Source organism: Hippocampus guttulatus, chromosome 10 (assembly GCF_054856545.1).
Source record: "Hippocampus guttulatus isolate MCC_2025c chromosome 10, RoL_Hgut_1.0, whole genome shotgun sequence".
Taxonomy (NCBI): domain Eukaryota; kingdom Metazoa; phylum Chordata; class Actinopteri; order Syngnathiformes; family Syngnathidae; genus Hippocampus; species Hippocampus guttulatus.
In genome coordinates, this window is record NC_141270.1 from 1,535,875 (window position 1) to 1,550,131 (window position 14,257).

General features: G+C 49.6%; 1 protein-coding gene and 1 long non-coding RNA gene across 5 annotated transcripts in view; one reads left to right on the top strand and one right to left on the bottom strand.

Moving 5' to 3' along the window:
- Positions 1 to 8,223, top strand: LOC147198821 (TBC1 domain family member 12-like). Of its 3 annotated transcripts, none has more exons than XM_086122777.1 (13): positions 1 to 1,220; positions 1,969 to 2,104; positions 2,556 to 2,665; positions 3,185 to 3,267; positions 3,412 to 3,529; positions 4,231 to 4,337; positions 4,901 to 4,984; positions 5,053 to 5,147; positions 5,224 to 5,295; positions 5,629 to 5,757; positions 5,827 to 5,936; positions 6,017 to 6,275; positions 6,448 to 8,223. In XM_086122777.1, the coding sequence occupies exons 1-13, from the start codon at positions 343 to 345 to the stop codon at positions 6,517 to 6,519; spliced, it is 2,253 nt and encodes a 750-aa protein (XP_085978903.1). In that variant the 5' UTR covers positions 1 to 342; the 3' UTR covers positions 6,520 to 8,223. The 3 variants fall into 3 exon arrangements, with proteins under 3 accessions (XP_085978903.1, XP_085978905.1, XP_085978904.1); XM_086122779.1 differs by having other exon boundaries at positions 1 to 1,193; XM_086122778.1 differs by having other exon boundaries at positions 2 to 1,220; positions 2,556 to 2,650.
- The window catches only part of LOC147198822 (uncharacterized), a 27,865-nt gene continuing 21,627 nt past the window's right edge, over positions 8,020 to 14,257 (bottom strand). Inside the window, exons 2-3 of one of the 2 annotated variants that reach the window (XR_015102148.1) lie at positions 8,915 to 9,194; positions 8,020 to 8,836 (exon numbers count right to left, since the gene is read on the bottom strand). This is a non-coding gene — a long non-coding RNA (uncharacterized LOC147198822). Of the gene's footprint in view, positions 8,837 to 8,914; positions 9,503 to 14,257 lie in introns of those variants that run through there. The other variant, XR_015102147.1, reaches the window with a different exon arrangement.

Here is a 14,257-nt window from a genome sequence, read left to right on the forward strand (position 1 = left end):
GTCAACAATGACGTCATTGCGAGAGTATTTCAAAATGGCGCCGGAATGTTGCTGGAATGCCGCCACCGACAGATGAAAAAACGACAACGGGCGACATTTAGCACATTTGAGCTCTTTTGTCCGCAGGCCGACGCCGACTCGCCCCTGGGGAGGATGTTGTGTTGCCGCAAATGAACGCGTCGGGCCCGTAAAGCGTCAGCTGCCCCCCGGGCCAACCTCTCCGACCTCCTGGGCATGCGGTTAAGATGCGGCTAAAATGCTAACCTCCTCCCGCTGCGGTTTTGGGCCGACGGGGCGGGCTGGGCGGTTCGAGGTTCGAGCCGGCCGGCGGGCCTGAGGCTCATGGCAGCGCTCATGGAGCTCGCGGGCTCGGTGGTCGTCGACGTGAACGACAACGAGGAGGAAGGTGGCGGCGTCAGACCAGCGGCGGCGGCGCTCAAACGTCCGGTGACGCGGCAAGAAGGTGACGAAGCTGGCGGGATGCTGGACCTGGCGCAGGGCTGCCTCCGGGACCCCCGCGGCCTGAACGGAAGCACTGAGTCGCCGTGTGAGGAGGAGGAGGCGGAAAATGAGTCTGCGGCTAGACGAGGAAAAAGAGGAACCGGCCTTCCCGCTTCTTGTCCAGCTGCGCTCGGGGCTGGAGTGTCAATCGACTCGACGGGTTCGGTCGGGCAGCCATGTTCGGGAAAAGCACCGGGGACGTGTCCATGCTCGCAACCGCAAGCAGGCGTCATGCCCAATGGGCGTGCTGACGGCTGCGCCGCGGAACGGCCGCAGGCGGTCGTCAACGGGGACTGTCATGCCGCCACCGAGGTCCGAGACGACCGCAGTGACCGGCCCGTCTCCGTGCAACCCTCCGATTCGGCCTCAAGCGCCGCCGGACCCCCCTCGCCAGAGCCGTCAGCCTCTTCCGAACTGAGCGACGACAACTCGCCCTCCGAGGAAGACGAGGAGGACATTGCCGGACCCGCTTGGGTCGTCAGGCCTCAAACTTTGAGGACCGAAGCGAACCTTAGCATGTCGCTCAGCTGCGACGCCACCCCGCTGTCGCCCCTCGACGAGGCGAGCTTCTGCTTCGGGGAGCACTGCGGCGACTTTCGGGGAGTTTTAGAAGCGGGCCGACGCCAGAGTGCACCCGAACAGGACCTGCGAGCGCAGGCGAATTGCGACGAGAGCGCTCTCGCCCCCAAGAGGTTCGGAATTGTTCACTTCTTCACCAGGTACAATACAGTACTTGAATCGACACAATGCGAGGAGAGATTTGTCAACACGGTGCAATAACTTCCATTGATGAGACGTTCCCGTACGCCGCTAAACGCCCTCCCGGCCCCCCAATTCATTCCAACGATTATTTAATAATCCAATAATCAGAAAAATAGATGTTGTATTTTTCAACCCTTTTAGTGAAACAAACCAAAAAAGCATAACGTTATTTCAAATTGACAGTGCAGAAAACCTAAGTGGATGCTTCAGCCACTGTTTTGCTCTGTAACAAATTTTGATTGGCGATTTCCAAAGCAAAAGCTGATGTTTGCAAATGTCATCAATTCACGGGGATGCAAGTTTGCCTTTGTGGAGGGTGACAGAAATGAGGTTACAATTACAAGCTCATCTTTACTTTCAAAATAAGACAAAAGCTCGCAAACTCCTGTTTTACTTAAGAATCACCAATTTTGCTGATTTTTCCTGACAGATGTTACGGCCAAAACAAAAACAAATCTATAGAAGAAGTGATTATTACATATTACTGGTCGTAATGATAGGACTACCGTACACACATACAGTGACAGCTGTCAGTCATCCACCGAGAAGGAGCACACTGCCTACAATGCATCTTGCGTTCCCTCTGAGGCGTGTCGCAACACCTCGCGTCACGCCACACTTGCTGCCCGCCATCGTCCTGCACTTCCTTCCTCTTGCGGCCCAGTGCCGCTTTCAACTGTGATCTCGTCCCGTTCCCACCCGCAGGAGCCTGTTCCCTCGGAGAGCCAAAGAATCCGCGCCGCCGTCCCACAATGCACCAGGTTGGCGACTGTTCGGCAAGCCCAGAGAGGACGCCGGCAAAGACGGAGGAGGACCCGCCCCCTCGTGCTCCGCCGAGCAGGTTGTTGCGAGCGTCACGAGTGCTGTGATTTCGCTGGCGCGGTTGCCACATCGTGCGGTCGTCACGTGGTCTGGCCTGTGTAGTTCCCAGGCCAGCGGCCTTTTCTGGAAGAGTTGGATGCACACCACTGAACCCATGACGCCCCTCATCTTGATGACAAGCGCGAGCGTGATCATTCAAAAGTTTTATGTAGCATTTGTCCTCGTGCGGGTTCGGGGGAGTTGTGGGGTCTTTGTCAGCTGACCGCCGGGAAGGGCGGCGGCATGCACCAGCAACTGATGGCCAGCCAAGGGCAGGGCTCATTTTGACGCGACGTGCCGGTCACCGGTCAACGACAAGGCGCATATAGAAAAAACTTCGGACTGATCGATGTCATGGCAAATGGGTGAAAGGTGTCCAACAAGAACTGCGGGCTCCAGTGGACTTACACAATGGTCTCGTTTGTTCACAGGTGTCTCCTCAGCGCCTCCCAGCGGCGGGACGGAGGAAGAACATTGACTTCGAGCCCCTCTCCACCACCGCGCTCATCTTGGAGGACCGTCCGCCGTCAGTACCTCTGGTGCAAGTACTAGTTGCAGCGTCAGGATTTATCCGAAGTAGCGGCAGTGTTATTGCGAGCAGAAGTCAGTAGCGCTGACCACCGGTCGCAGGATTTTCCCTCGCAGCGGGAAATTGTCGTGTCAAATGTTAATGATGAATAATGTCGATGAACTTGATGTTCTGCGTCCACTGCCGCACATGAGCTCTTCAGTGTCACTTCAGGTTATTAGAAAGGGGGATACATGTACGTATATAATTTTTTCCCCCCAATAAGATATCCTTTATTTGTCCCACACTGGGGAAATTTACAGCGTCAATCAGCAATGAAGTCTAGGTTAACCATGATTTGTAAAATATTACAGTCTGCTTTTATTCACGCTTAATCCACAACATTCCAGCCGCCCTGGAATTGGCGTTTTAGTCGTATGCGGTTGTACGCACTTTGTTATTCCCGTTTTGTTGTGAGATTGTGCCGTCTGCATATGTCACGTTTGGCGCGTGTCCGCTGACGAGTGTGCCCCCTCGTGATTGGCTCCTTAGGAACCTTCCTGCCAAATCTGAGGAGGAAACACAAAGACACAAACTCGAGTACGAGGAGATGGTGGCCGGGGCCAAGAGGAGAGGTAATGCACGCGCTGACACTCTTTGAAAAAGAAGAAACAAAATGGTCTTTACAAAGACCATCGCATTAAAAAAATTGATGGGGGGGGGGGGGGCAAATGCTGAATTTGTGTGTGTGTGTGTGTGCACCCGCATGCGTGCATCAGAGTTAAAAGACGCCCAGAAGAAGAAGCGTCAGATGAAGGAGCGACATCGACACGAGGACAGCATCTCCAACGCCATGGTGGTCTGGAACACGCACATCCTACCCAACTGGGATGCTATGTGGGTGGATACGTGTGTGTGTGTGTGTGTGTGTGTGTATGTTTCAGTTTGTTTTGAGTTTCAGTGTTTTAAGTTTTAAAAAAAATATATTATTTAAATTGCAGGTCATTTATCCGTTGCAAGATTAACAAAAGCTCACATTAAGTATTGTGTCGTGAAAACTCAGAAGGCGTCACCTTGCAAGCGCTTTGAAAACATCCATCCGCCTCGCGCACGTCGCTTCCGTCTCGCAATCATCGGTTTTGCAAGATCCGGCTGCTAAGGGGAAAATGAAATGCCTCAAACGCACAGGCCAACGTGGATGTTGAGCGCACGTCGCCACCTTCTGTACGGAGACGTCGTGCTGCCTCGCCACAAAAGGGAACGTGAGGAATTTACAAAAAGGAATACGTTTTGCATTTTCATGCGACTCGCGCTCAAACGTGCCGCTCGTTTCGCCCGGAAAGCTTTCCAGTCCACAAAGACAAAAACCAAGGACATTTGTCCTCCAATAGCAGCTGCCTTTGTAAACAAGGTCGTTTCGGTTTGGAATCGCGTTCCTTCCAACATTCTGATTTCGATTTTACGAACAGAATTTTTTCCCCCCGTTGTCAGTGTTCAGCATATCGTTTGTTTTGTTCACTGCAATGAGTCTGTGTGTGCTGCTGAGGCGCAATGCCGATGAGCGTCTTGACCGGCGTGTGCGTTTGTGCCCGTTCTAGGAAGGCCACGCGTCGTGTGAGGGAGTTGTGGTGGCAAGGCCTTCCTCCCAGCGTGAGAGGGCGCGTGTGGAGCCTCGCCATCGGAAACGAGCTCAACATCACAGCGGGTGCGTACGGCAGATGAGTTCTCGCTTGTTATCTTGTCCCCAGACCACCGATTTGCGCCGAGACGCACGCCAATCGCAAAGCCGCAGTGTCTTTTTTAAATAAAGGTGTATTCTATCAGGGGCGGCCCGGTAGTCCAGTGGTTAGCACGTCGACTTCACAGTGCAGAGGTACCGGGTTCGATTCCAGCTCCGGCCTCCCTGTGTGGAGTTTGCATGTTCTCCCCGGGCCTGCGTGGGTTTTCTCCGGGTGCTCCGGTTTCCTCCCACATTCCAAAAACATGCATGGCAGGCTGATTGGACGCTCTAAATTGTCCCTAGGTGTGAATGTGAGCGTGGATGGTTGTTCGTCTCTGTGTGCCCTGCGATTGGCTGGCAACCGATTCAGGGTGTTTCCCCCGCCCACTGCCCGAAGACAGCTGGGATAGGCTCCAGCACCCCCCGCGACCCTAGTGAGGATCAAGCGGTTCGGGAAATGGATGGATGGATATTCTATCAGGCTAGCTATCTCGCTATCCCGCCCCAAACCCGAAGAGGGCGCTGAGTGTCCTGTCGTGTTCCCGCAGAGCTGTATGACATCTTCCTGTGTCGCGCCAAAGAGAAATGGAGGAGCTACAGCGAGACCAGCTCAGTCAACGACAGCGAGAGTGGTGCGTCGCCCCCCCCCCCCCCCCTTCCACGGATTGCTGACCTTTGAACCGTGTGTTTGTGTTGCCAGACGGCGGCGCCTCGCTCGCCGACAGAGAGTCCAGTCTGGACCTCATCAAACTGGACATCTCCAGAACCTTCCCCTCGCTCTTCATATTCCAGAAGGTTTGACTGCGCCGCCGCCGCTTGACAGGAAGTGCTTGCTGTCACTTCCTCTTCCTCACGGTGTGCGTGTACGCAGGGTGGTCCCTACCACGACGTCCTTCACAGCGTCTTGGGAGCGTACACGTGCTACCGACCCGACATCGGATACGTAGGTCTCACACACACACACACACGCTTGCACTCTGGTTTTCTTTTTCAAAATTTGAAAGCAAAATCCAAAATGTAGGAACCCCCCCCCCCCCCCCCCCCCTTATTTAATTTCCTTAATTGACCTCCATTTTCTACATTATGGGGCTGATTCAGACCAATGCATCCTCAGACAGTTCAGATCATTCGGAGCCTATCTTAGCCGTCTTCGGGCAATAGGCGGGGGACGGAAGATCAAAGGGGCTCCTCCCCGCCCGCCGCACTTCACGTTCACGCATCAAATGTTTTTTCGGTCACAAAAACTGCGGGAGTGTTTTGAGACGTGTTTGCGCAGGTTCAGGGAATGTCCTTCATTGCCGCCGTCCTCATCCTCAACCTGGAAGAGGCCGACGCCTTTGTCACCTTTGCCAACCTGCTCAACAAACCGTGCCAGATGGCCTTCTTCCGCGTCGACCACGACCTGGTACGTTGGCGCGCACGCCACACGCAGGCGGGCAGGCAGGCGTGCTTGACGTGGCTTGGGATTTTTCAGATGCTGAAGTATTTCGCCGTGTTCGAGGTGTTCTTCGAGGAGAACCTCCCGCGCCTCTTCAACCACTTCAGGAGCAACAAGCTGACACCCGACCTCTACTTGATCGACTGGTGACTCGGCCGATCGCGCGGCACCGTCCGGCTCTTGGAGGCGGGGCTTTAACCTGAGCGTTTGTGTGCGCGCGCGGTAGGATCTTCACTCTGTACAGCAAGTCCCTCCCGTTGGACGTTGCGTGCCGCGTGTGGGACGTGTTCTGTCGCGACGGCGAGGAGAGCCTGTTCCGGACCGGCTTGGGTATTTTGCGCCTGTTCCAGGATGTCTTACTGCAGATGGACTTCATCCGCATGGCGCAGTTCCTCAGCCGGCTGCCCGAAGACCTTCAGGCGCACGCGCTCTTCGCCGCCATGGCCGCCACACACATGATCAGCAGGAGCCGCCGCTGGGCTCAGGTCAGCGCACCGGCAAGTCCGGAAAAAAAAAAAAAACAAGATCCTGATTAGGCAGTGCAGTGGCGCCCAAAGAGTTATGAGCCTGGTCACGGAACAAATTGAACTTGTACCTCAAGGCGCCACTGTCCGTTGTAACGAGTCAATCGTTTTGTTGTTGTCGTTTTGCTTTCAGGTCTTCTCGTCACTGCTGAAGGACAAAAACAAAGAGACGGACAACAGCGGAAGCCCGGCCCTCAGAAGCTAACGCTAGTCTAGCCGTGCGGCAGCGTCATCACCGTCCATTCCATCCGGCGTGACACACGCCGCCCCCCCCCCAACATTTCGACAGCTTCCTCTTGGACATTTTTGGTCACTCGTTGAGGAAGTGAAAGTTTTTTTGCTCTGGGCCCGTGAAGTGGGTCAAAGGCGAAAATGGACTTGCTCAAGTGATACGCACAAACCGCAATGAAAGTTTAGAGGCAACATGAGCGTGTTTTGTTTTTTCCCCTCCGCACACGCGTAACTCCCACTTTAGATCCTGCGTGTAACTTGAGTGAGTCGCCCACACTCCCTGGCCGTGGCAGCGACATCCGAGAGTGCCTGCTTCGCTTTTAAAAGTTTTGGTTGGCTGGCAGCACCAGCGCGTCTCCACAAGTGCCGTGCTCAAGAAAACAAAAACACCAAGACGTTTTCAACACTTTATAATGGATCGATTAATCGATCCATTAATATCAAAATTAATCAACAGTTATTTTGATCACCGACTTAACTTCAAAATGTCCAAATAATCTGATTTCAGCCTCTCAACAGGAAATAAATTTCAGATTTCAGTCATCCTCCCTGAAAGCAGATTTAGATTGTCAAAACGGGTCATTTGCAACCATTCATGTTTCCGTTGGCAAGCTAGCAACCTTTTTGCCAATTTTCCCTTCCAAACCAAACTAGTATCTGAAGCAATCAACTCATGGGCACAAAAAAAAGCTTTGAATCTATGTCAAAAAGAACTTTGCAGATGCAACATGTTCAACCTCTCACCAAATAAATAATCAACAATCATGCTAAATTAACAGTGATGGTAAAAAAAATGATATCGCAGTAACCTTCAATGCAAAGTGTTCTTACTCGATTATCCAATTAATCGGTGAAATGATAGAATAACCGATTCTTAAAGTATTTGACACCTGCAGCCCTTCTGTATGTGACCAAAATGGACCAAATGTGGACGCAGAACATTTTTGCAGTTGGCTGTGTTGTGCACGTGTGACTGACTTAGTCGCACACGCAAGCTGCAAAAGACGCAGATGCCGTTCACTAGATGTCGCTACCACTTACTCTGTTCAGCGTGCAAGCTGCGCCTGACGTCAAAGCAGAAAACCCGTTCATACGGTCTCCAGGGTTCCCTAGTTCCGTTGTCACGTCACTTTTTTGACACGCTGACCAAAACTCCCTCAAAGTGTCGGCGTGGGCCTCCTGAGAAAAGTTGAAAGTGACTGTGGAGTAAAGTGGACGATGTGGTCCTCCTCGTGAGTTTGTGACCATTTCCCGAATAACAAACGCTCCGTGGGTACAAAGCCGTCGCCAAGACTCCCTGGCCAACCAACAAAAACAACCTCCGAATCAGTCCAAGTGATTGTTGTTACACTCCCGACCAGCAGGGGCAGCATTCCATAGAAATCCTGACCTGTTGTCTGTCGCCCATTTCAATCAAGCATTGAGACTGATTTTAACGTTTGGATGTTTTTTCAAAAAATGCCGTGGATTCATGTTACACAAAACAGTTTTATTTGAATTTGCTTCTTTTCTATATCAAGATGCTTTTCAGCCTTGTTTTATTGTAACATTTTTAATGTACAGTCCCCCCCCCCCCAACGGCTTCCAGGTAATGTAAATACAGGAACACGAAAGGAGGCGGGGGGAGCTTTTCATAAATGGCCACAAGTTAAACATGTAAATAAATAAATAATGTGTCCAGCTGTTTAAAAAGTTCTATTTCTTCATGCAAACCATATACTGTAGTTAAAGTGGTCTTGAGTGAAACAAACGTGACCCCCCCCCCCCCCCCATCACCACCCACACCCAATGGGGCGGGGGGTGTCTGAATTTGCCTTCTGCCTTGTGTAACAGTTGCTGTTGTCACCGCTACACCGCCAGAGGGCGACCAATTCACGCTGAACTACTTCCGGACCTTCAAGGGACGCAACTTGACTCGCTTCTGCGCTTCAATCCCCTTTACGGTTGTTTCAATCAATGGTTCAACTATCCGAATACAAACTTTAAATATTTGGTCATTATTTAAATACATATTGAATATGTATTTGAGTGTAATTTCATTTGAATGTATTTTTAGCTATTTCAATGCATTTAGAAACATGTATATATACCGGTATATATAGAGAGTGAGATACGTGTTGTCTCCAATCAATCGTTTTTGTAACTAATAATTTTTTGTAATTTTGTCTTTCTTTTGCAGAGTAGACAATCACAAAAGCAGAGGAAAAAGTAGCAAGTTGGATGGCAGTCTGCTTGTTGCTGGGTGGCGAAATGGTCAGCTCTTGAGAAGAACATGGGACAGGTGTGTTGACCTGAGAGGAAAGGCACCCGTGAGTTACACGTAAGTCAATTTCTTGTGCAGACAAAGATGTGTTAGGCATGAAACTTACCAGGGAGATAGACCATTGGGTCTTTCGAGATCAGGAAGCCGATCATGTTTACTGCTGCCTGGGGGGAGAAAAAAACCAAGTCAAAAAAAGTAGTCATGATGGTGCATTGAACGAGTGTACTTTTCAGGCTGGCCCAAAGTTTGACTTCAGCACCTTGCGAATAACAGGAAGAAGAGCAAAAAGTGTTGCCTGCAGGTCTGTGCTCGTAGGTGGACTCTGGCAGTGAGCAGGTGACTCCCTCTTGTGGCACGGAGGACCCAAGAACAATCTTCTTTCAACTCTGAGAAAAAATGAAATGAGGCTTGTTGTGTTGGGTCGGTCTCAGTGACAGACTGAGGCTGCTGCTGTCTTCTTCTCTGATCAAAACAATGTCTCCCCTAGCGGATATTCCACGAATTGCACCCAATTAAAAATACTCATTCCGTGTCTTTTGTGCATTTTTTCACTTTTAAATTATCCTGCGGCCTAATCACCCCTCCTTGCGGGCCGGTTCCGGCCGTATGTTATACAACCCTGATGAATAGTAAGGCGTTTTCAGCTGAAAAAAACGACCAGTTACAGTATATGTAGTGAGGCGTTTTTAGCCGAAAAAAACGACCATGTATAGTAAGGCGTTTTTAGCCGAAAAAAATGACATAGTATAGTAAGGCGTTTTTAGCCGAAAAAAACGACCATGTATAGTAAGGCGTTTTTGGACGAAAAAAAACGACCATGTATGTAAGGCGTTTTTAGCCGAAAAAAACGACGTAGTATAGTAAGGTGTTTTTAGCCAAAAAAAACGACATAGTATAGTAAGGCGGTTTTAGCCCGAAAAAAACGACATAGTATATAGTAAGGCGTTTTTAGCCCGAAAAAAACGACCATGTATAGTAAGGCGTTTTTAGCCCGAAAAAAACGACATAGTATAGTAAGACGTTTTTAGCCGAAAAAAACGACATAGTATAGTAAGGCGTTTTTAGCCGAAAAAAACGACATAGTATATATAGTAAGGCGTTTTTAGGCGAAAAAAACGACAGTATAGTAAGGCGTTTTTAGCCCGAAAAAAAAGACATAGTATAGTAAGGCGTTTTTAGGCGAAAAAAACGACATAGTATAGTAAGGCGTTTTTAGGCGAAAAAAACGACATAGTATAGTAAGGCGTTTTTAGGCGAAAAAAACGACCATGTATAGTAAGGCGTTTTTGGACGATATTTTTGACTCGAAAAAAACGACCATGTATAGTAAGGCGTTTTTAGCCGAAAAAAACGACCATGTATAGTAAGGCGTTTTTGGACGAAAAAAAAACGACCACGTATATTAAGGTGTTTTTAGCCGAAAAAAACGACATGGTATAGTAAGGCGTTTTTGGCCCGAAAAAACGACATAGTATATATAGTAAGGCGTTTTTAGGCAAAAAAAACGACATAGTATAGTAAGGCGTTTTTAGGCGAAAAAAACAACATAGTATAGTAAGGCGCTTTTAGCCCGAAAAAAACGACATAGTATAGTAAGGCGTTTTTAGCCGAAAAAAAACAACATAGTATAGTAAGGCGTTTTTAGCCCGAAAAAAACGACATAGTATAGTAAGGCGTTTTTAGGCGAAAAAAACGACATAGTATAGTAAGGCGTTTTTAGCCGAATAAAACGACATAGTATAGTAAGGCGTTTTTAGCCGAAAAAAACGACCATGTATAGTAAGGCGTTTTTGGACGAAAAAAACGACATAGTATAGTAAGGCGTTTTAGGCGAAAAAAACGACATAGTATAGTAAGGCGTTTTTAGCCGAATAAAACGACATAGTATAGTAAGGCGTTTCTAGCCCGAAAAAACGACAGTATCGTAAGGCGTTTTTAGGCGAAAAAAACGACATAGTATAGTAAGGCGTTTTTAGCCGAAAAAAACGACAGTATCGTAAGGCGTTTTTAGCCGAAAAAAACGACCATGTATAGTAAGGTGTTTTTAGCCGAAAAAAACGACATAGTATAGTAAGGCGTTTTTAGCCCGAAAAAAACGACATAGTATAGTAAGGCGTTTTTAGCCGAATAAAACGACATAGTATAGTAAGGCGTTTCTAGCCCGAAAAAACGACATGGTATAGTAAGGCGTTTTTAGCCCGAAAAAAACGACAGTATAGTAAGGCGTTTTTAGCCGAAAAAACCGACATAGTATAGTAAGGCGTTTTTAGCCGAAAAAAAACGACATAGTATAGTAAGCCGTATTTAGGCGAAAAAAACGACATAAATGCCTTACTATATATACATGGTCGTTTTTTTCGGCTAAAAACGCCTTACTATATATACATGGTCGTTTTCTTCGGCTAAAAACGCCTTACTATACATGGTCGTTTTTTTCGGCTCAAAGTATCGTCCAAAAATGCCTTACTATACATGGTCGGTTTTTTCGGCTAAAAACGCCTTAATATACATGGTCGTTTTTTTCGGCTAAAAACGCCTTACTATACATGGTCGTTTTTTTTTTGTCAAAAACGCCCTACTATACATGGTCATTTTTTTCAGCTAAAAACGCCTTACTATACATGGTCGTATTTTTTCGGTCAAAAACGCCTTACTATACATGGTCGTTTTTTTCTGCTAAAAACACCTTACTATACATGGTCGGGTTTTTTTCGGCTAAAAACGCCTTACTATACATGGTCGTTTTTTTTCGGTCAAAAACGCCTTACTATACATGGTCGTTTTTTTCAGCTAAAAACGCCTTACTATACATGGTCGTATTTTTCGGCTAAAAACGCCTTACTATACATGGTCGTTTTTTTCGGCTAAAAACGCCTTAATATACATCCATCCATCCATCCTTTCCGAACCGCTTGATCCTCACTAGGGTCGCGGGGGGTGCTGGAGCCTATCCCAGCCGTCTTCGGGCAGTTGCCAGCCAATCGCAGGGCACACAGAGACGAACAACCATTCACGCCCACACTCACACCTAGGGACAATTTAGAGCGTCCAATCAGCCTGCCATGCATGTTTTTGGAATGTGGGAGGAAACCGGAGCACCCGGAAAAAACCCACGCAGGCCCGGGGAGAACATGCAAACTCCACACAGGGAGGCCGGAGCTGGAATTGAACCCGTTACCTCTGCACTGTGAAGCCGACGTGTGAACCACTGGACTACCGGGCCACCCCCTTACTATACATGGTCGTTTTTTTCGGCTAAAAACGCCTTACTATACATGGTCGTTTTTTTTCCGGCTAAAAACGCCTTACTATACATGGTGGTTTTGTTCGGCCAAAAAAGCCTATCTATACATGGTCTTTTTTTTCGGCCAAAAATGCCTTACTATATATACATGGTCGTTTTTTTCGGCTAAAAACGCCTTACTATCCAAGGTCTTTTTTTTCGGCCAAAAAACGCCTTACTGTAGCCGAAAAAAAACAACCATGGAGAGTAAGGCATTTTTAGATGAAAAAAAACGACCATGTATCATAAGGCCTTTTTAGACCAAAAAAAATGACCATGTATAGCAAGGCATTTTGAGCTTCAAATAAACACCATGTATCGTCAGGCATTTTTAGACGAAGAAAACGACCATGTATAGTTTAGTCGAAAACCGCCCCCCTACACATGTGTGTGTGTGTGTGTGTGTATGGGGCGTGGGGGCTCCCGACTGATCCCAGTCTGGGGTCTATCCTGTGGAGGCGGGGTCGGAGGGGAAGTGGGAGCCGCTTGCCCCCGGGGGTCTCCGGGATGGCGCGGCGATGCCGGCTTTCAAATAACTCACGCGCACACACAAAATCCCACCAAAAAGAGTGAATTGTGTAAATTCACTCTCCAAAAATCATGTGGTTGTGATTGAGGGGACGGGAATGATTTTGAATGATTGTTGGGATTAATGGATTAGAAATAAATTGCACTTAATTTGTGCAAAAAAGTCCCCATGTAAATGTTTTCTCGTTATTAGGCAGAATGCAGACTGTTTGCCTCATGTTCCAAAAACCTGTTAGCATGCTAGCCGTCATCTTTGTGAAAAAGAATATGAAAGGGAGAGCATCCAAAATTTTGAACCAAGTGCAAACGAGCTGCTTGGTGACGACTACCGTGCCACGCTTCAGCACAAAATCTGCCATTTTGACGCTTGTCCAACATTGATGTCTCTCCATCGACCAAGGGCGTTGCCCTTCGCTCTCTTCCTCGCTCTCTTGACTTTCTGAACTGATGACGTGGTCTCACGTTGACCTTCAACCAGGTCCGACCGTCTGAAGCACGGCTTGCTCCACACTCCGGATCCAAGCCCCGCCTACTCGGAGAGGTGACGAGAAGCCGCATTTGACCGAAGATGACCCGCCGCGCGTCCCCGCGTTGCATCCGGTGAATCTGCGGAAGAATGAACCTGCCAAAAGTTCTGCCGTCGCAGGCCAACATCTTCTCAGGTAGAGAAGCTCTCGCTCGTCGTTGCAAACGTTTCACGCCCGCTCACGCGGCCGCTTTCGCAGGCTGACCCAATGAAATCGGAGGTTCAAAAGTTCTCACGAGGTCGCCGTCGATCCTCTCAGCTTTCAGCAGGCGAGCGGCGCCAGAGTCGGCGGGGGCAGCGGTCCGAGCGGGGTTAAGCATCAGTTGTATGCGTGCTTATGAAAGGCATACTCAGATAAGCGGGCGCACGGTGGGGGTCACGCCGTGTCCTTTGTCAGAGCAGATTGTCATGACCTAATGAGCGCTCGGTGGGAAAGTCCCGCTCGGATCCCCCTCGGCTCCGTCCCTCCATCTTTGCACCTGCGCCCCCCAGCGCTGCCCCCCCCCTCCCTTCTACGGACACGACCCGTGCGCCCCCCCAGCCTCAGTGTTTGTATTGAAGGCAGGAAGCGGGCGAGTGTTTAATGAGCGTCGAAACAAAGCGGGCCAACATAGAGCTCATTGAGGTTATCGGGGAGGGACCACTGCTCAATTGGGTCACCCATGTGATTGTTTGACAGAGCGGGCCTAGCGAGGCCGGGACGGGCTGGGCCCGGCCGGCCCGCCCGCCCGCCCGCCAGAGCGGGCAAAGTTCAAAAATCCTCTCGGCCGGATCGAGAAGTTTGTCACAGAATCTGTTGGCGGCGCCCGTCAGGAGCCATTAGCGGCCATGAAAGGCCTCGCCGATCAAAAGGCGCCGCCGCAGCGCTGCGCATTTAATGACAATTTGCAGCCTTTTGTTCCGGAGCCTTCAGCGGGCATGATCTCATTATAAGGGTGAACAGTTAGTGCCGGGACAACGGCCAACGCGCCGGTCCTCGCCGCGACCCGCGTTCTGGCTCTTGACTGCCCACCGCGCAGAAAGGCGCAACATTCACCTGGGCCGCCGCCGCCGCCGCGCGGGATCGTCGTCGCCTTCGGGCGGCCGGCGGGGCCAAAGACGTGCCCGTTTGG

Bases quoted from the DNA above. Each gene is read 5' to 3' on its own strand.
- LOC147198821 (XM_086122777.1), top strand. From the start codon at position 343: ATGGCAGCGCTCATGGAGCTCGCGGGCTCGGTGGTCGTCGACGTGAAC. The intron at 1,221-1,968 runs GTACAATACAGT...TCCCACCCGCAG, and splicing joins ATTGTTCACTTCTTCACCAG to GAGCCTGTTCCCTCGGAGAG. The intron at 6,276-6,447 runs GTCAGCGCACCG...TTTTGCTTTCAG, and splicing joins GGAGCCGCCGCTGGGCTCAG to GTCTTCTCGTCACTGCTGAA.